This window comes from Ruditapes philippinarum, unplaced genomic scaffold (genome assembly GCF_026571515.1).
Source record: "Ruditapes philippinarum isolate M1 unplaced genomic scaffold, ASM2657151v2 ctg4527_1_1_1_1, whole genome shotgun sequence".
In the NCBI taxonomy this organism is placed as follows: Eukaryota; Metazoa; Mollusca; class Bivalvia; order Venerida; family Veneridae; genus Ruditapes; species Ruditapes philippinarum.
Genome location: NW_026866798.1, coordinates 73696 through 94317, shown reverse-complemented (window position 1 = coordinate 94317; position 20622 = coordinate 73696). Strand labels below are relative to the sequence as shown.

General features: G+C 32.5%; 1 protein-coding gene across 3 annotated transcripts in view; it reads left to right on the top strand.

Annotated features, from left to right (window-relative positions):
* Window positions 1-12688: 12688 nt before the first annotated feature.
* LOC132733754 (uncharacterized PE-PGRS family protein PE_PGRS54-like) overlaps window positions 12689-20622 on the top strand; it is a 29300-nt gene continuing 21366 nt past the window's right edge. For 2 of the 3 annotated variants that reach the window (XM_060720432.1, XM_060720431.1), the window contains exons 1-5: window positions 12689-12845; window positions 13569-13608; window positions 16421-16480; window positions 17003-17557; window positions 18155-19876. In XM_060720432.1, the coding sequence (XP_060576415.1) occupies window positions 13602-13608; window positions 16421-16480; window positions 17003-17557; window positions 18155-19876 (2344 nt within the window). In that variant the 5' untranslated portion in view covers window positions 12689-12845; window positions 13569-13601. The remainder of the gene's footprint in view (window positions 12846-13568; window positions 13609-16420; window positions 16481-17002; window positions 17558-18154; window positions 19877-20622) is intronic. The other variant, XM_060720433.1, reaches the window with a different exon arrangement.

The following is a 20622-nucleotide window of genomic DNA, read 5'->3' as shown; positions in this document are numbered from 1 at the left end:
TATATCCCAAACATGAATGATACAGTCTGTCTATACATATGTTTATTGTAACGGTATCCATGAGAAGTGCATTTGATTTGTCCAAAAAGTCAGTGCTAGTGGGCGTGGACGGTAACTTTCCAGTTCCCATGAACAGGCCTGCAACATTTTCAATGTTGTCCTTTTTCGGCGTTCTTAAGGTATTCCGTTTTCTCTATTTTGCAATAAACTGAAATATGGTGCAGACTGTTAAGTTGAAGAAAATTTATAGTTGGTTAATATGCGATAATGCTGTGATAAGACTACAATGTGTCAACTGAAGTAAATATTTCATAATTTATGTGTTTACACTTCCTATTGCCATTTTTTATTTTACACTGTATTGCGTGACAATAATACTAAAAATCAGTTACTAACGTATGCCAATATTTTTCTCGCGTTTGGTGAACTGCTTTACGTAACTGAGAAAATATTCCGTTCCTTCATGAAATGATACGCCATGATAATTGCAAGAGCATTGCCGCTTAAACACATTCGTGTGATATATTATAATCATTGAATTGTCCACAGACATAAAATTGTTAAACAGAATTAAACAGGATTAATACATAAATATAAATTTTAAAGTAATTAATTCAGATTTAAAACAATATATTTGCATATGTACATGTGTTGTTCACATTTGCATCGTCATTATCGCTAATTGCATCCGCTCTATCTCTTGTGAGAGATTAAATTACTTTGAATAAAATACTGTTTGCAAATTATAATTCCTGCTGTTGACAGATTAAATACGCATGTGTGAGCTTTTATCGTTTTATAACAAAATAGCGATCAAAAATATAAAAAATAAAATTTTGTATGTGAATTTGAAAAGCATGTTCGTTTGCGAAACGTTTTTAATTTTTTAATATTACAATGTCAACAAAAGCACTGTGCGTATAGCATAAATATTATTTAAGCATGAAAACAAATGAATATTTTTTACTTTATCAGCTTGAGAAACCGGTGACTGGGCCGTGAACGGTCCATGAACAGGCTCAATGAAACCGGGCCTGCAAGGGGAGCGGTGGCCTTATTGTTAAAGTGTCTGCCTGTCAAGTCAGGGATCATTAGTTCGAGCTCTAATCAGGTCACGACCATGTTGGTTCATATGACATCAGTACTGGTTGGTTCCAGGAAGCGGACTCAAAAGTGATTAATACAAGTTGCAAGAACTTGTTTCCAAATCAAGCTAATATAGATATGTTTAAACCAGCCGGCAATCATTTCAAATTTTGTCGTTTTGGGCATTCTTTAGGGAATCTGCTTTTCTATATTTTTCTTCACTTTAAGGGATATCAAGGATTTTTTTCAATCCTTCTTTTATTTTTATTTCTGATAGCTTATAGCATACGATATTTACTTATTTCAAAAAGGCAAGTATGACGACTTTGCACTACAACATATTTTGTATCCAAGTATATAATTGAGCTTTCATTCAATCATTTTTATTATGTAGTCATGTTGTTTGCTTTCATAATTGTGTCTTGAAACTATTTTTGCAAATAGTCTCTTTTGACAATGAACATGTTAACAAGTTTTGCATATTTATCTGTAAAAAACAATACATTCCCCAAGAAGAAATAAAATAAGACTAAAAACATATTGCATCATTCTTTTCGTTCAGTTGTGTCTTATACACAGTAAACATATTTGTCTTCAATTTGGCATATGTTGTTTTGTCAATCAAAATTGTTCTGACTCTCAATAATGAGAAAGAATCTCTTTACCTTGCCTTTGTTTGCCGGAAGAATAGTCATATCATTAGATTTACTCAATTCTTATTTTGAGAAGTAACCAATAAGGCTTCCGCTTTTTATTCAGTTCACAATCCAATTATCGCAAACCGCACATAAGTACGTATGTGTTGAAATATGTTAACATATTAAACTTTATATTCTATTCTTTCAATAAAAACTAAAGAATGTTTTGTATTTGTTGTTGGTTTTTATATATTCGATTTTGTGTGTGTGGTTTTTTGTTTTGTTTTTGTTTTTTGTTACTATGTTGCTTTTATGTTTTTGGTTGTATTGGTGTTTTAAGGTTTTGTATTTTTTGTTGGTTTTTGTTTTGTGTATATTTTTTCCTGTTTGTTGTTGTTGTTGTGTTATTGTTTTTATTTGTTTTGGTCGTCAGACCAAACAAATAATGGTAGCGAAATTTCAGACCCTGATGTTCTTATTTGCAAATACCGAAAGTAGTCCAAACTCCTCGAAGCGGTTACTTCCCTTCATATGAACATTAACGCCGAAAACTTAAGGGGAGATCACTGCATAAAGATTGTCAAATGACAGGCGCATTAATTTTCGTAACGAAACGAAAGTTTCCGATAAGTCGAATATTTCTATTATTATGCAATTCTTATAGACATGCATGCTTATATTCAGCTCCATGATTATTTTCCTCAGTGTTAAACAACAGGTGTACCGTGAACAAAATATAACGAAATTAATAAGGGTTACAAACTCTAATTAAGAATAATATGGTATTCTTCAGGCTTATCTTATAACCCCCGTGGTTGAGGAGTTTACAACACTGGAAACAGAATTTGGTGACACTTTACAAACAAATTGGTTTATATTCTCACAACCTTCACCTTTCTGACATTCTGAGACCCAAACAAATTCAGCGCCTTCTGTGCTTTGATTTTTTTTTTTCTTTGTTTTCTTTATTTTCTTATTTTGTTGTTGTTGCATTTTCCTTTTTTCATGAGGAATACCGAACAAAACAATATGACAAAAAGACAGGAAAATGTATGACTAATAATTATTAAATTAAATTAAATGTTCTTTTATGCAACACATAGTCACACATTATTTCCTGGAAATGGTATATTTTAAGTCAAGTTAAGACACGGTTACAAAATTAAACAGGGAATAGTTTGAAAAGGTTTTCAGCAATGGAATCGAGAAAAATGTTTTAATTTACTTTTGAGATACATGAGATATATAACACATGACTGTTACTGAATTCAAGACATACATACTTTTACTAAACGACAGAATTAATATACAAAATTGAAAGGTCGTCCGTCTGCGGTATCATTTTTTATAAAATAAACCATAAAGCCGTTTTATGGTTTAAAGAATTTAATTTAATTCATTTTATATTATCATATTACGTTGATCAGACAGTAAATCAATGTGATATCGAATAAGAAAGGTAATGACTTCGACTGACACGAATGGTTATTTGACATATCAATACATTTATTCATTTTCGTAAATGTTCTAGAAAAATCACGTGACTTTTGCAAGGGTAATGAAATAGGCGTTCTGGTATAAAAAATAATGTCCTGGAATAAATAAAAATTAAATTTCATACTATTCACCGTAACAATAATTGCTGACTGTAAAACTATTAAGACAAAAATTAAATGTTACTACCATAATAATTGGCCAATACATATATGAGCCCAGTACAGCTGAGAGTGTGTAAAAGTGTGATCCAGCGGAAGCTAAATTACAACAAACTTAATGAGCATTGCAGACTCAGTTTCATTGAGTATGTACATAAGGGATAATAGTGCAACATCCCTAACGCCCCTAGCACCGGCTTGAGCGGTACTCAATTTTCAACACTAAAAATGCTGGAATCAATGATCCGAATGACCAGAAAAAAATGACTTCTTTTTTTCTCAGAAAGGGAATAATCTCATAGTGTTTTGACAGGCAAGAAAAAAAATGACACATTATAAGGACAGCCAAAAATCAGATTTAAAAAAACCAATCATCTTGCATTAATTAAGAAGTTAATTCCCCTTGCAACTTTATAACAATTGATGGCATTTATTTCGTAAAATTTTCTAGTTCAAAAATATGTTGTTTTTGATGCATAAACTCTTGAGAAATTTTTATCATGATGAAATTTATTTCAGAATTAAATTATTCAAAATGAAATGATTTAAGAAAAGTTAGTCTTTTTCAGATCACCGTTTATACACTTCATGCCATGTTTTTAACATACTTGTATATAAGTTCACAGACTTTTCTAATATATATATATAGTTATACACCATGAAAAAATTGAAGTTCAAAACAAGTGAAGTGGTTAATTTCCATATGCTTCTTATCCTATGTTTATTTCATGTGTATAAACTCAAAATTTAGATAGGCAAGTGGTTCCTCTAGTTGTTCGATAGTCATTTAAGAAAGATTCAACTGTGATATCTTATATGTTTTACATTGTATAAGATTTACACACAAAATGTACTTGAAATCACCGCAGATATACCATTTTCAGCATGGTCGGAATACTTCGAGTTTAAGCAAACAAGGTGTTTCCCTATATCTAAAGATACAGAAAAACGATCGTAGAAAATACATTTTCATTATCATAATGTTGCACTGTTCAATTCTTTTTATCTACAGATAATACACTTCACATAATTAAAAAACCCATGTGATTATTATTATTATTTTTTTTTTTTTTTTTTTTTTTCGTTCACATACAAAATACAAAATGAATACCATTTAACTTATAATTATTTGTAATTTACCAACATTAAATAGGAAATTTTAAATGAAACAAATTTGTCTACACAAGTTAACATTTGGACGTCATATTTTCGTGAAATTGTTATTTCAATTTTTATACATTATTTTCTAGGCACATATCAATAATTTGTTTAATCTGAAAAACGTCTGAAATCAACGTAGTATCTTTTCATTGAATCGTTTTTATTAGTGAATATCAGATACAAAGAACTAAAAGGAAAAGCGTTAATCCAATGATGTAACTATACATGGTTGACCAACCTCACCGAAAATGCGATCCATTTATAATATGATGGTTTCCGGGGAGTACATATGAGGGTTAGACACCCATAAATGAACATATTTTCTACTTTATATCTTAAATGAATGAAGAATACGTATGTGTGTTTGTAAACTATGCTTAATGAGAGTCCATCCATATGTTAAGGCACAAGCAGCTTTCGCTGACTAGTACGGATGATTTACCCCCGTGTTATTTCCAAAGAAATAATTTTGAGCCGAAAGTAGGTCACCTTAACAGTATCCAGAGACAATATGAAAAGTTGAAGTCGTCTGAGATGGGCTATTGGTGCCATGCAAAGTGCCTGCCTTTCAAGCATTTACTACATGTATTAGGGGCTCATGCACCCTAGTACCCTCCCTCGTCGTCCCTGTCTTCTCGTAGGACAACTCCCCTCGGGAAGGGTGTATGTATTTATGTAAAGATATTTGCTTTCAATACAACAGTGTGCCGTGCAAGAAACAGAAAGCACATATAATGTACGTGTCGAAATATTCATTCCTTCCGACCTATAAATAATTGAAAAATACCTTTCAGTGCCGCCAGTATATACTCGTGCATACTTTCTTCGTTACTTAAAGCTCACAATCTTTCATTTTGATATTCGTAAAAAGGAAAGAGAAAAGTTTCAAAAATATAAGCTAGTCATGTTCAATTCAAAATTCATCAGGTTCATGTTTTGTTTGGTAACAACAAGAGGCTAGCTGACTTATAAGACATTTCTTTAAAGAAAAGCTTTTACAACGTGTACGGAATGTGTAGACAACTAAGATATTTAGGTAACTGTGATAAGCAAATGGAAAACAGGAACATCACTTTTATCTTAGACTATTTCGTGCGTTGGGAGTAAAATAGTTGAAGCGCGTTTAAGCCGGTGCTAAATATTTGTGAGAGGTGTTTTCTCATGAATATCAACAATGTAGTCCCGACTTGAGTTTTCACAATACTGTATATTTTCATCTCCTCGTCTCTCGTATTTTATTCTAGAGACCTTTATCGGATATATATTTCTTGGATTATTTTCAACAAATATAACCTTGGAAATGTAACACTTCGATTCAACATTCACTTGATTTAGTTAACTCTTGGTCTGCTGGCGTCAATTCTTTAAAATAGAAACACTACCGCCCGTTTTAGGCCCTCTTTATCTCTTTACTAAATAGAAAATATATTTTTAATTCCAAAAAACATATAATACAGAAGAAATTCAATATTCAACTTTGATTTTTTTAAATAGAAAAGGCGTTTGATTACAATAGAGAATAAATCAAGTTATAATTCATCGACATTTGTGACATTTTGTACCTAACTCATCATGCTTAATCCATTTCATTGAAGTTCGATATTTTTATCACTTCTTCTCATATTTATTCTTTTTTTATAAAGAAACCTTTCGATAAACTCATCTGTTATGCATTCACTAGAGATTTGTAAGACAACTAAATAACGATAAAAAATTTATTCTTATGAAAACTGGGCTTGGGTGAGTCTTATTAATGACATTATAGAAAGTAGACTTTCCGTCCAAATAAAAGCTGTGTTGATGCTGGTGAATTTAGCACTTTACCGGCAGTAAGCCGTTTTAAAATCACTGGATCACAGTTCAGCCACCGCACCGTTTCTAGACAGGCTTCCGGAGCAAAGATACAGTGCGAATGACCGTAGAAGGATTGCCTGATCGTGACCCTGCACCGTCCGGGAATCGAGCCCATTCACAGGCCAACATTCTACCAATTGAAATAACCGGACGGCTTAACATATTATTCTTCATAAATGCTTTTTAAATAGTTTTTAAATAGGAATGTGTTGAATCTTGATCTATCTGTGATATATTTCATTAATAATGAGATATAAGATAGAAAAAAATGTTTTGCTTCGTCTATTTAAAATATGTTTACTATCAATTATTCAAGATGGGTATTGTGCTTTTGAATAAGATGTGCTATATAAACATTTCAAAAACGTCTTATATGACAAGATGTTATCATTAAATATATAATTACACTTTTTCGCATGTAAAAATAATAATCACTTCAACGTACATCTTCAAATATTTACTATACAAATATTGTCATAATGTTTTCATTTTCCGTATTTACTTTTTTATAAAGAAAATTATATATTTACAATAAATATGATATTGTGTGTATTTGCAATCCCATACCTGAATACATATTTGTACTGACAATATTATAAAATAAAAACTTGGATTCACACACATTTTGCAAAAGTAGATGTTCAACCCTTTAATACAGCGTTAAGCTCTTTCATTTTTTTTATATAAACGCAACTCGCTGGTCGGCAAATTTTGTGAAAATCAAACAAGACCCGATTGTATATATCATACAACAACAAACGTTCCCTTGTATTCATCACTGAAATTTTTTTTACCACACGTGACATTATGTCATGTTTATACTGTAAACCATTCTGATGAACCATTTATCGCATGATTCTCCTATATAAATTAATAAATAGGGGGTACTTTGTTACAGTAGATACTTGGGAAATGAAGAGCAGACCACTATAAACAAACTCTGCAACTGGTCATAATTTGTTATTTTCGATACCCATTTTTATACTCATTATAAAATAAACTTTAACTTATCACTGTTCGTTTTGTTAACAAATACAAAACGTTTATATCAAAATAATGGTTCATCATAATAAGGTTAAAGCAGCTTGCCTCCAGATGAGCGAAAATATTTTTAAAAAATCAAACTTGTGAAAATTGTACTAAGATTTTAGACAAAGTAGTAAGATTCAAAATTCAACTAATAATTTACTTGTTATGAGTAATTAAAAGTGAACTTTTCATTATTGCGTAACTTTAATTCTACTGCGTTACTAACGCAGTAAGGGTAATTCTTGCATATTTTGACCTCTTTTTGAAATAAACGTTGTTTGTAAGTTCATTTGATAATGTGTAAAATGATTTATTTTGGTTACTATACAATAATATACATTGAATTTCATTTTCAAAATTTTCATGAAAATTGCATTAATCTGGAGGCGTGCTGCTTTAAAACACATTAATATAGTCGTTTATTAACTCGATGGCACGACGTTTACTTCTGTATGAATTACAATCAAATGAATACTAGGGGTTATTTCTAATTCCATAATACATATAATACAGAAGAAATTCAATATTCAACTTTGATTTTTTCTATGATTTTATTTGTTTACGTAAGCATTTTTATATTCACTGAAATCTGAGTTATGCAAATATGCAAACTACTTACGCATTGCAAGCACGGTAATTTGATAATTGACAGTTCACATATTGTATATTTTCCTTACATCTTTATATCTAAAAGCTCAACCATTCAAGTTTCTCGTTGAATGAATACCACTATAGATATTATTGATGAAGAGAAGACCTACTCAATTCGTTTGAGTAACTGACATAAGTGATTTGGACGAATGCATGAATTTTATATACACAAACAACTTTCTTCAAACAACAGTTTTTTAACTTTAGAATATTAAAAAATGAGTCAGCTGATATCTATAGACGAGTTTCTGGTCCTTGAGGTCGAAACGCCAAAAAAAAGTGTATAAAACGCCCTAATGCACTGAATTCATACAAAATCTTCTTCATACGGATAGAAATTAGCAGACGACTTTTAAACTAACTTATTGAAAGGTAATTGTAATATGTGTATGTAATTCCTATAATCTCATCTAGCGTTTCTATATTTGAGGCGTGCCATGACAAAACCAACATAATGGGTTTGCGACCAGCATGGATCCAGACCAGCCTGCGCATCCGCGCAGTCTGATCAGGATCCATGCTGTTCGCTTACCAACACTATTACAAGTGGAGAAACTGACAGCGAACAGCATGGATCCTGATCAGACTGCGCGGATGCGCAGGCTGGTCTGGATCCATGCTGGTCGCAAACCCACTACATGTATGTTGGTTTTGTCATGGCACGGCTCATTTATATGTAAGCATCATTGGTGTGACACTGCTTACAGTAATTTTGTACGCTCATTTTAATCAACTACTTAATGATGATGTTACATTAAATTTTGTCAAGTCCGTAAAACTCCATTGCCTTAATTTGCCTTATATTAGACTAGAAAATATATGTATTCATGTCAAGTATTACTATATTGCTATACGCTATGGTAAGCGAATATATAATTATTCTCTTAATGCAATTACCGGATTGTAATACAATAAACAAAATAAAAACAAAACAAAAATATACAATATATTACTGTTAAGTTGGTGCACATTGTTAAGTAGAATGAATAGTTCCTATATGGTCTTATAAAAACCATTTTGGTATTGTACATGTTTATCTCAGGTTAAGATTGTATCTAACATCTTAATTTATTTGTATATCTCAAGTACATTTCACAATTATGTTCTGAATGTATAATAAAATCATACAGTGTTTAAATATTGAATAAATATTGATGTTACAGCTTAAATCTGCATGTGTATTTTCTACAGTTACAGAACACTATATTAGAACATGTCTCTTTTTCTTTGTATCTTGTTTTGATTGTAAACAATAAACTTTACATTTTATTATAGGTACTGTATTCGTTTGCCCTTTTCCGGTATATTAAATCAAAACCAAAAAGGAACAAAATTATTACGGCATAATATATAGATTATTATATAAAAGTATCGCTTTAAATAAGCTAAATTATGCAAACTTATTTGAGAATTCTAAAATTACGATATCAAACTAAAGAGATTTTGAATTGATTAAAGATTGCCTTTAACGAGGTGAAGTAGGGTCATCAACGTATAATCCGCATTAAAAGATTTAAGGAGATTTTACTTATTAAATAGCATTAACGGATAAAGATGTGCGCATACATCTGACTCAAACATATTTTAATAGTTATTCGAACGTGTATTCATTTGTAAAGACATAGTGACATTGTGTAACATATCAACATATATTGCCGACTTTTAAACTGCATTATAAAATATTAAAGGCCCATCAAGTCTTAAAAAATGGTATTTTTTATTTTTCAAAGCCTATTTATATTTGATGCCCTGTTACAGTTTCAAAAGAAACGTTACTCATCGTTAATGCAATAAGTACAGTTATAGTGTGATTAAGTATTTTGTATGGAAGTCAAAAAATCATTTTGTTTACATTTTGCTACTATTATGACGAAGTGTTTCACATCCAGCTGATAATTATCTTACATGTTCTAAATCCATTATTATATTATAAAGCACATATTTGCGTTTCCTTCAGAAAGAAATAAAATCATTTCTAAGCCATTATGTACCATAAAATGCAAAACTATTGATTCCCTAAAAAAGACCTTTGACGTTATATGAAAAGGTTATTACACGATCTGATGTATATTTCAATTTAAATTTTAACAGTATATAAGCCACTCACCTGTTTCGGTACACTTGTTTAGAGCAAATTGAATCATGTGAAGCTAGTCCTGGAATATATCACAAGCACGTATTTCCAAAATGTTTAATGTGTCAAACATTAGAAGCTGTATAAACAATAGAAGTTCAAATATATCTCCCAGACATAAATCTAAAATTAATAGGAATTTCCCGAGCACATGCCCTGCCAATTAAGTTACACTGCACTGGATTTCTTCTAAGATGTATATGATTATAGAAACGTTTAATATAAATAAATTGGTCTATAAACATTTACAGCTTTCTCCGAGTGTTTAAGCGTTGGATTATAGATTGAATACGTAGTAAAATTTCAATCAGCTAATTTAGTATTGATGGATAGGAATATTTATTGATCAGTTTTTTGCATTCATGACCTATGATTATTATAATAATAGTTAACAATCGTGAAATGAGAAAATAAGCACTTCTTGAATATATTTATTATAAATAGGGCGTTAAAATGGCATCGATGTAATTTCAAGATATATAAACATCTTAAACATCTTTAAATGATAAATGAATGTGATCAAGAACAAGCTAGCTGTCCTGTTCTGAGAAAATGAAATTAAATTTGCATTTGCTACCCGTCATACAGTCAATGTATGGGAATGCTGACTATATAATGTTAAATAACATTTATTTGTTATTGTTGCTGCTGCTGCTGCTTTAGAATTTAAAGAGATTAGAAAAGAAATACGTTTATCTATATCAAATTCATTAGACATGTTTTGGTGTGCTGTGATGCCAAACACCTGTGAAAAGTATAAATGTACAAGGCAAAATACTTTCTGATGACTCTTATAACATTTAACTTTCCACCCTGATAACACTTTTGACATTGACAGAGAAACATAATATTAAATTAAATTTATTTGTGTAAATATTAAAAAGACTAAACTAATATGGTTCATGAAAACTTGTGTGTTATGTCATTTGTGTAGAGTTTTGCTGAAGTTGCACATTTTACATTATATGGGTTTGAAGCCCTATGGGAGATCTGTTTTCAGTACTATTCAAGAATATTTTAATATATTGGGGACTAGGACACTTTATAAAAAGTTTTATTGCATAAATAATATTGATGTATTATCAGAAGGCTTTCCAAATTGACGATGTTGTCTACAATTTCATGTCATTTCGATGTCCATTTTATTTATGCAATTAAAGGACCATCATGAACATATTAAAAATTCAAACATTCCTTTGAATTTTCAAACATTCACTTTCAAGTTTAAATATATATTAGATCATTTTAAGCTATTTGAAACACAGAAGCACCGGCTGCCAGAACAAGAGATGTCGGTAGAACAGCGTGTTAGACATTGTTCTCAGTGCTTTGATAGTAAAACACTAGCCTCTTCAAAAGGGTCTATAATGCGTCAATCTCAATGTTGGAGATTTAGTCAGTGACCTCATATTATGCCCCCATGTAAGTGTGTGAAGCTTCAACTCATTCCATTTAGTACGTTTTTAGTTTCCAACTTGCACGCAAACCATAACCAAAGTCACGGTGAATATCATTATCAGTACCCTATTTAAACGGTACCCTCTTTTCAATTCTCTACTGATAAAATATGGTATGTTATGTATAAAAGAAGTAAACGACGGAACATTTGAGTGTTTTAAATACTGGTGTGTCTTTCTTAGACTTCATATAAAAAAGTGTTCCGTGGTATATTTCTATTTCATACGGCATACCACCTTTTATCAGTATGTCGCCGATTTGCTTTCAAAAGAGAATGACATTGTACCCTTTGAGTTCATTTCGCAAAGAGTGTGCCGTTATGGACACGCACCCCGAAACCCACGCCGGCATCCATCACGATTTCTTTTAGTCCTGTAACTCAATTCAAATGGTATTATATCATAAATATAATGCTCAAATAAAAAGATTTATCAATATTGTAAGTTCCAAAAAAAAGCATTATTTGTAAAGATGTAACCGACACCCCCTATTTTACGAATATGTTGTCACATCATCTGAGTTATCATCAGAACTCTGTAGACATAATCGGCTCTTGTAGATTATAAAAAGAAAGGGTATTGTATTCTAATTTCAAAATATCTCGATTTTAATTCAAGTAACAAGTCACGTCTTCAAAATGGACAGTCAATTAAATGATAATTTTTTATCTCTAATAATAATAATAATAATAATAATAATAATGATGATGATAATGATGATGATGATGATACCCAAAAAACTACATTTAAAAAAAACTTGCATATGAAAACGAAAGTTGAATGACTTGTAGCTAAAAATAAACAAAGTGTGTTTCTATATTTAGCTTGGTTACACCAATTCCTAAACGAAATAATTATGTTTTTCACTTTTTTATTGTTAATGTAAAACATACAACATATCAAAAAAATGTTTTCATCGGAATGTTAACAAAAACCACTTTTGCTATGTCCTCTGATAATGTTATTACGTATTTATCCCCAATCATTTAGTAGTGCATGGTAGTGTATCGAACGAAATTTGTGCTATTTATAGATCTGGATTTCCCATTAAAATTACGTATGTGAAATTCCGTAATACTTTCCTCTCAAATTTACTGCGATTAAAAAGACTTAATTTACTGTTATCATTTTTGTTTTTGGTGCATAAGAAAAAGAAGTGCGGAAAATGAAAAACTGATTGGTGAGTAAAATCTCTAAATTGAAAATAATGCGGTATTAGTGTAGATTTATAGTTAATATTAATGTACTTTCGGTTTAAAGATACATAAATTGTTTGTTAGTAACAATCTCAGTGTAATATAAACGATACAAATCCAGTAATAAGATTTGATTTGATAGGTTTATTTAAGCTGGGTTACTTCTAATAGATTTGTATTGTAGTTATTAAGTGATTAAAAACTCTGTGTTCTGAACAAAAAGTACATCTACTAGACAAGCACGTTCCTGTTAAATTTTAAATTTAACTGTCTTCTGACATCATAATGCTAAATAACTGACGACCGATATCTTATGAAATACAGTGTTCATGTTAAATAAAAATGGTTGTCTAAAATCTTTAATTATCATGTAGATGTAACCACAGGGATAATTAAGACGCTTCAATGATCTCTCTCTCCCTCCCCCACCCCCTCGCCAGTAACTAATAGTATACTAAAAACAATTGTTTGATAGTGTCATATTATTGCTTTTATGAATACTGAATGTCTAAATTGACTTTTATTTATATTTTTGCGGGTTTGTAACACGAAGGGTTGTGGTTAGCGGTAAGGGATAATTATTAAGATCCAAGCGTCTTATCTCTGTTGATCTAACGGGTCAAACGCTTGGTTACAACTTCTTTGATGTTTTATTTTATTTTTGGTTGTAACTTCTTTGATGTTTTGTTTCTCTATATTTTTTTCAGAAACCATCAGTATTTTGAATTTAATGTCAGAAAATGTCAGGTAAGTGATTTTATTGGTCCATCATGTAAAGTAAAAAGTACAGTAGGTACAAACATGTAGAACTATATAACTAGATCTAATTCGTTTAGATCCATTCTTTTTCATCGGTAGTTCTGATCTTTTCCAGTACATGTATGTTATTTTCAAGTGATTTTTTTTTCTCTTGTACATGTAGATCATTTTGAGTTAATTAAGATGTAAAAAACACAAATTGTGGACTAGACATATGAATTGAAAATCAGTAGATTCTATTTTTGTAAATATTGTGTTTGCATAAAATGATTTTTTTTCAACATTTACCTCTCAAAAGTAAGACTAAAATTTCCACTGTAAGAGCAAATACATATTCAACAAGTACATGTTGACATTTTCTTGACGTAAGCATTTTTCAAGTTTCGAATACACTAAACTTCGGAAGTTTATTTTCTATTACTTCAAATCATTTAGATAACTTCTGAAACAGTACTTAACACTCTTATGTCAGATGAGTTAAGCTTTATAAATCGAGATATTTCCTTATAAAATATTGAACTATATACTGTATCATCTCTGTTTATAAAAAAAAACAGGACGGGGGTGATATTTGTCATTGCAAGGAAGATTTTATTCAGGAAAGTAATTGTCAATTTATGCATGTAAATGTTCCAATTGAACACTAAGATAAAGCCTTTATCAAGATTGTTAATATATGTCTGTCATCTGATCTTATTAATATAGAAGTTGCCTTTACCTAGGGGTGAAACGGTTCAGCAGACTCATACAGTAATAATTATGCTGTTTTATAGTCAATCCATACATCAATACATATTGTGGTTAATCAATATAGTCAATCCATACATCAATACCTATTTTGATTAATCAATAGAATCAATCCATACATCAATAAGTGATAAATACCTATTTTGATTAATCAATACAGTCAATCCATACATCAACGTCAGTTCCTACTTTGAATAATCAATACCGTCAATCCATAAATCAGTACCTATTTTGATTAATCAATACAGTCAATCCATACATCAACGTCAGTTCCTACTTTGAATAATCAATACTGTCAATCCATACATCAATACATATTTTGATTAATCAATACTGTCAATCCATGCATCAACGTCAGTTCCTACTTTGAATAATCAATACCGTCAATCCATAAATCAGTACCTATTTTGATTAATCAATATAGTCAATTCATATATCAGTACAGTCAATCTATATATACATGTATTAATAGCAATTCTGATAATCTAATACATGTATCAATACCTGTTTTGATAAACTAATTCAGCAATACCTTTTTATTTGTTTGGGTTGTCAGACCAAACAAATAATGGTATCGAAATTTCAGACTCTGATGTGCTTATTTGCAAATTCCGAAAGTAGTCCAAACTCATCGAAGCGGTTACTTCCCTTTATAATTACACTAAAGCCGAAAAATTAAGGGGAGAACACTGCGTAAAGATTGTCAAATGACAGGCACATTAATTTTCAAGCCTTCTCGGGGGAGAAAAATAAATAGTTCCCGATTGGTATTGTGTTATTCTTTACAGATATACATGCTTATATTAAGCTTTACAGATATACATGCTAATATTAAGCTCCATGATTATTTACATCAGTGTTAAACAACAGGTTTACCGTTAAAAAAAATATATCGAAATAACAAACCCTTATTTAGAATAGTGTGATTTTCTTCAGTCTGTGATTTTATAACTTCCCCGTGGTCGAGGGGTTACACGTTCGATTAGGAAGCGAGCGGTCTGGAGTTCAAATCTCAGTTAGAGCAACTTTTTTTTGAATATAAGAGCCCATTGTAGCTGCGTAGCGGTAAAAGTTAACTTAACGGAGAACACATTTGTCGAGTTCTGGATAACATCTATACATAGCAATACCTATCTGTCCAATTCTAATTATCAGATAAGTGAATATAATAAGAATTCCATCAAAACATATTTGTTAACAAAAGAGCGCATGTCAATGTTTGTGGTTAATTAAATCTATTGTTATTCAAATGAAACGGCAGGGTAGGGGTCTATCAATTTTGATAAACCAGTTCACTATACCTGTTTTGATATTGAAACATGTCAATTTATCAATTTGTGTCTGAATTTAAAAGACCATAATAACATACAATTTACAGTTACAATTGTTACAATTGATAGTGTATATCAAAATTCATTTTTATCTTTTTAAGACATTTCTGTGTTCTTTCTTAAGCTCATCTGCGCACGAAAATGCTTATGATGCCTTATTATGACCGGTTCTGTCTATCGTCAATTTGTTTCTTTACATGAGCCAAAAGGTGAATGATCACGTGACATTTGTTTACGATAACATTGGGTAACAGCCACATGGTCACCCACCCTGAATTACCAAAAAACGTCATCTCTTCCTTATCTGCTAGACTGATATAAACTGACGAAGACAAACGATTGAGCAGTTCATTTGGAATGACCAAGCAATATGTTGCTCAGACTTACAATAGTTTGAATACATGAATCGTTTACTGGATAATTATTAGGCTAATGCAAATTGAAATGAAGAAAATGATTAGATCAGTAAATGAAATTAAGTATTGTCAGTGCGTCGTAAGATTCTGACGTAAATAGGCGACATGTTTCTAGATTCGCAGAGGTTTTTTCCATAGAAACAAAAGAAATACATGTATTGTCAGGTATACAGATGGGGTATTTTTAATTTTGTGATTGAAACGCAATAGAAAATATATATAGAAGTAATTTCAGTTCAAATGAACATACACATGTAATTTTAAACCATACGATATCATTTAATTGGATACATATCTTACTTGTAGGATCAAAGGACTGGAACGATTTGGACGCTGGTGGAGACAAGGGAAAACCGCCTAAACGTGGTATGTAATATCCACAAATGTGAATGGTTTTCTTATCTTTATAAGCATTGTCACAAAAAAATGAGAACCAAGGCGACGTTCACAGAACAAAGCCCCATGCATCCCGCAGCCAGTAGTACAATTATTGAGCACATGGAGTCATGTTTAACACAAAAAAGAAATGAGAATATTCCTTGATAAGTTAAAGATGTTTTGATTTTTTTTAAATCGTTATCCGCTCTTTAATGAGGGAAGTATAATCTTAGAAGAAAACAGCAGGACAAAAATTAGTTTCCATTTGCCACTGTAGATTTGATTTAGGGGCAGATTAATCTCGATTGTTTAAGCAGGACAGTGTATCTGTTTTGATTACAAGTAATGACCCGTTGATTTATATGTCATTTCTCCACTGCTATAGTTTATTGTATATAGTGTCAGTGCATTTATTATTGAAGTAAAGAAAGTCAAATATTGACGTATTTATTAAAAAAGATGAACAAAACTGAATTTTGTTATAAATACATGTATGAGACTTATTTATAGGTGCAAGACCTGATTTACAAGAAAAAATGCGAAGAAGGTTTCAAAATCGAAATCCAGAGTCAAGCAGTGAAAACACATCACCTGTTCTGTTCGAAGATGCAAGTGGTCGGACGGGAGCTTTTAGACAGGTACCAGAAGGTGCTGCAGCTTCATCAGGTGAACCAAGGGAAAAACAAAGGGGACGAGGAGAAACTCCTGTATTAAATGATCCAGACGCAAATGGCAATTTTATGTTTCACGATGGCCACAATTCAGATTTAGGAAAGTCAAGGACATCAAAAAGTCAAGGTCGTAAGTTACAAGATCAAGGTGCGTCAGGTGGACAAGACCATTTAGATAAGGCATTAAATAGTGTTATAGGTGAACTGGACAGAGATGATATGTCTCATAAGGGCAAGAAATCTCAAGGAGGGTCAGAAGCGGTATTTGAAAATAATTTTGATGATGTGGAATCTCCCCAAGCATTCAATATCCCTGCAGGCGGCGGTGTATTTGCAAGATCGGGACCACAAGGTGGAAACAGTCTTCCACAAGGTTTGCATCAATATCAAAATGGTTAGATATAGTTCATACGTACTTTTATTCTTATGCTCATTGTGTAGAGGACTAGAGGTTGAAAATAGCATCTTAATCTTAAATGCTTACAATAGGACCTAACAATAATATTATTACATGTATTATAAAGATGCTTAAAGGGACTTTACTAAGGTACATAGCGTGACAGGACTAGAAATATTCTTCAAGATTAATGTATTATTTGATGAAGGTCTTGACCTATAATATGTATGCAAAATTATTGATATTTCACTTTATTCCAGCATGTTTATATGAATTGTAAAATATGACCTTCAGAGAAAAATTTTTTAACACTTTTAACTTTTATGACCAAAAATTATATCTGAGTATGTTTTCATTTTTTTGTTTGCATTTCCTTCCGTTTTAGGTGGCTCAGGGGATCTGTGTAAGAAATAAAAACTTTATGTTTTCAATAAGTTGGACCTAAGTGTAGTTCCTTTAATGTATTGAAAAAAAAATCAGCTATTTACGTAAGGTAAATCTACTCAATGTAGATGGTCAGCTTAATACAGAACATGTACTTTCATTAAAATGCATCTAATATTTGTATAGGAACATTTAATTATTTTGAAACAGGTTCAGGGAACCTTAAAAGAGGGCATGGAAGGAAGGTTGATAAAAAAGATGATGAAATGATGGGCAATAAACAAGAACAACATCAAGCACCAGATGCTATGCAGGAAATGCTGAGATCTTTGATGGGTGGAGGTCAGAATGTTAATGAGAGAGAAGATCCATTAGCAGCACTATTTGGAGGTCAGCCAGGTGGTAATGGTGGAATGGGAGGGTTATTCGGTGATGGAGAAAATCCATTAGCTGCATTGATGGGGAATAGAGGTGGTGATAGAAATGACAATGAAAATCCAATGGCAGCTTTGCTTGCTGGTGGTGGAAGGGATCCATTAGCTAATATGATGGGAGGAGGTGCTGCTAATTCTAAAAAAAACAAGCAGAATTTTGATAATGATTTAATGTCATCACTTGTAGGTGATCAAAATAAACAGAGGAAAGAAAATGTACAAGCTAGTAGGGCAGCAAAAAAACGTAATGGACATGATGCAAGCTCTGAAGATGAAAGCAGTTCTGAGGATGAAGATGAGGATGATGATAGTTCTGCGGAGGAAACTCCTTTTGCAATGGGACAGGGAAAAGATCCAATCCGTGCAATGTTAGATGAAATGACCAAAGATATGGAAGTAAATGCTAGTCCATTGGCTGCAAAAGGTGCATCTAAGGTTGGTGGTGATAAGAAAAGAGAACCTAGTGGGTTGGGTCAAATGAGAGGTGTAAAGGGTGCAGGTCAAGGAAGTATGAACCCTTTAGCTTCAGTAGGCAATGGTGATAGACAAGGTGGTGGGGGTAACCCTTTTGCTTCAATGCAAGGTGGCAGTGGAAATCCTCCAGCAGCACTTATGGGTGGAAATGGAAGAGGAAAGGGAGGAGGAGTTGAAGCAGGTGGAAATCCTCTTGCAGCCTTAATGGGTGGAGCAGGAAGTGGAAGAGGTGAACCAGGTGGAAATCCTCTAGCAGCCCTAATGGGTGAAGGAAGTCATGGTGATGGTGGAAATCCTCTAGCAGCCCTAATGGGTGGAAGAGGAAGTGGAGGAGGTGAATCAGGTGGAAATCCTCTAGCTGCGTTAATGGGTGAAGGTAGTCATGGTGATGGTGGAAATCCTCTAGCAGCCCTAATGGGTGGAATGGGAAGTGGAGGAGGTGAATCAGGTGGAAATCCTCTAGCTGCGTTAATGGGTGGAAGAGGAAGTGGAGGAGGTGAATCAGGTGGAAATCCTCTAGCAGCATTAATGGGTGGAAGAGGAAGTGGAGGAGGTGAATCAGGTGGAAATCCTCTAGCAGCCTTAATGGGTGGAAATGGAGGGGGTATGGGAGGAGGAGTTGAAGCTGGTGGAAATCCTCTAGCAGCTTTAATGGGTGGGGGAGGAAATCCTCTAGCAGCTTTAATGGGTGGAGGTGGAAGAAGTATGGGAGGAGTTGAGGGAGGAGGAGATCCTCTAGCAGCTTTAATGGGCAGAGGTGGAAGAGGAAGAGGTGGTCCAGATGGGGACTCCATGGCCTCACTGATGGGTGGAAGAGGAGGTGGTAACCCTCTAGCAGGGCTAATGGGAGGCCAAGGTAGAGGAGGTGGTAGTGGTGGATTACCTGGTATGTTTGGGGGAGGTGGGACAAGTGGTGGAGGAGGAGGAGACCAGATGTCACAGGCTCTTGCGTCAATCATGGGTGGCGCAGGGAGAGGATCAGGGGGTAATCCAATGGCGTCACTCATGTCATCACTTGGAGGAGGTGATTATTTTATTTTTTTTATTATGCATGATAAATCCTGCGGGACAAATAATCTTTCAATTTACAACACTACACACTATATTGTTTTTAGAATGATATTATGAGGTTATTATACATTGTTGAGTACAATACTGAATCATATTGGAGGAGTACACAGCTGTCAAGCCAACATTGAACTAGGTACCAGTCATATATATGTTTTGCAGCTGTGTACAAGTCTAATGGAATCAGTATTGTTCTCAACAATATATAATGACCTCCTTATTTCACATTTTTTGACATTGTGCCAGAACTTTGTTACTTTAAGTACTATAAGGAATTGATATGACTTTGTTTACCCTGGGAATGAAAATGAGCCTAGGTGAAGTATGATATGCATTTTGTTTGTTTGTTTGTTTGATATAGAGGATATTGAATGAGTGTAGGTTTAATACTAAATTTATTGAACGAGTTGAATAAAATCATATTATGCGAGCCTCTGGCGAGCATTATACTGTTTTATTCAGTTAAATAAATATAGTATTGAATCTACATGAATATAATATTCTATTTATTACATATATAAAATAAGAACGGTAAACAAGAGTCTTTTTTATTTGATGCTTATAGTGTAACGCAAACATTAGCGTGATTTAACGCAATGTTTATAGCGCAAATGATGTCACGTCAAAGTGTTATTACACTAGTGTAAAATGGTCTAGTGTAATATCGTTTTTATTAAATGGCTTAATTACACTCCTGCGCTG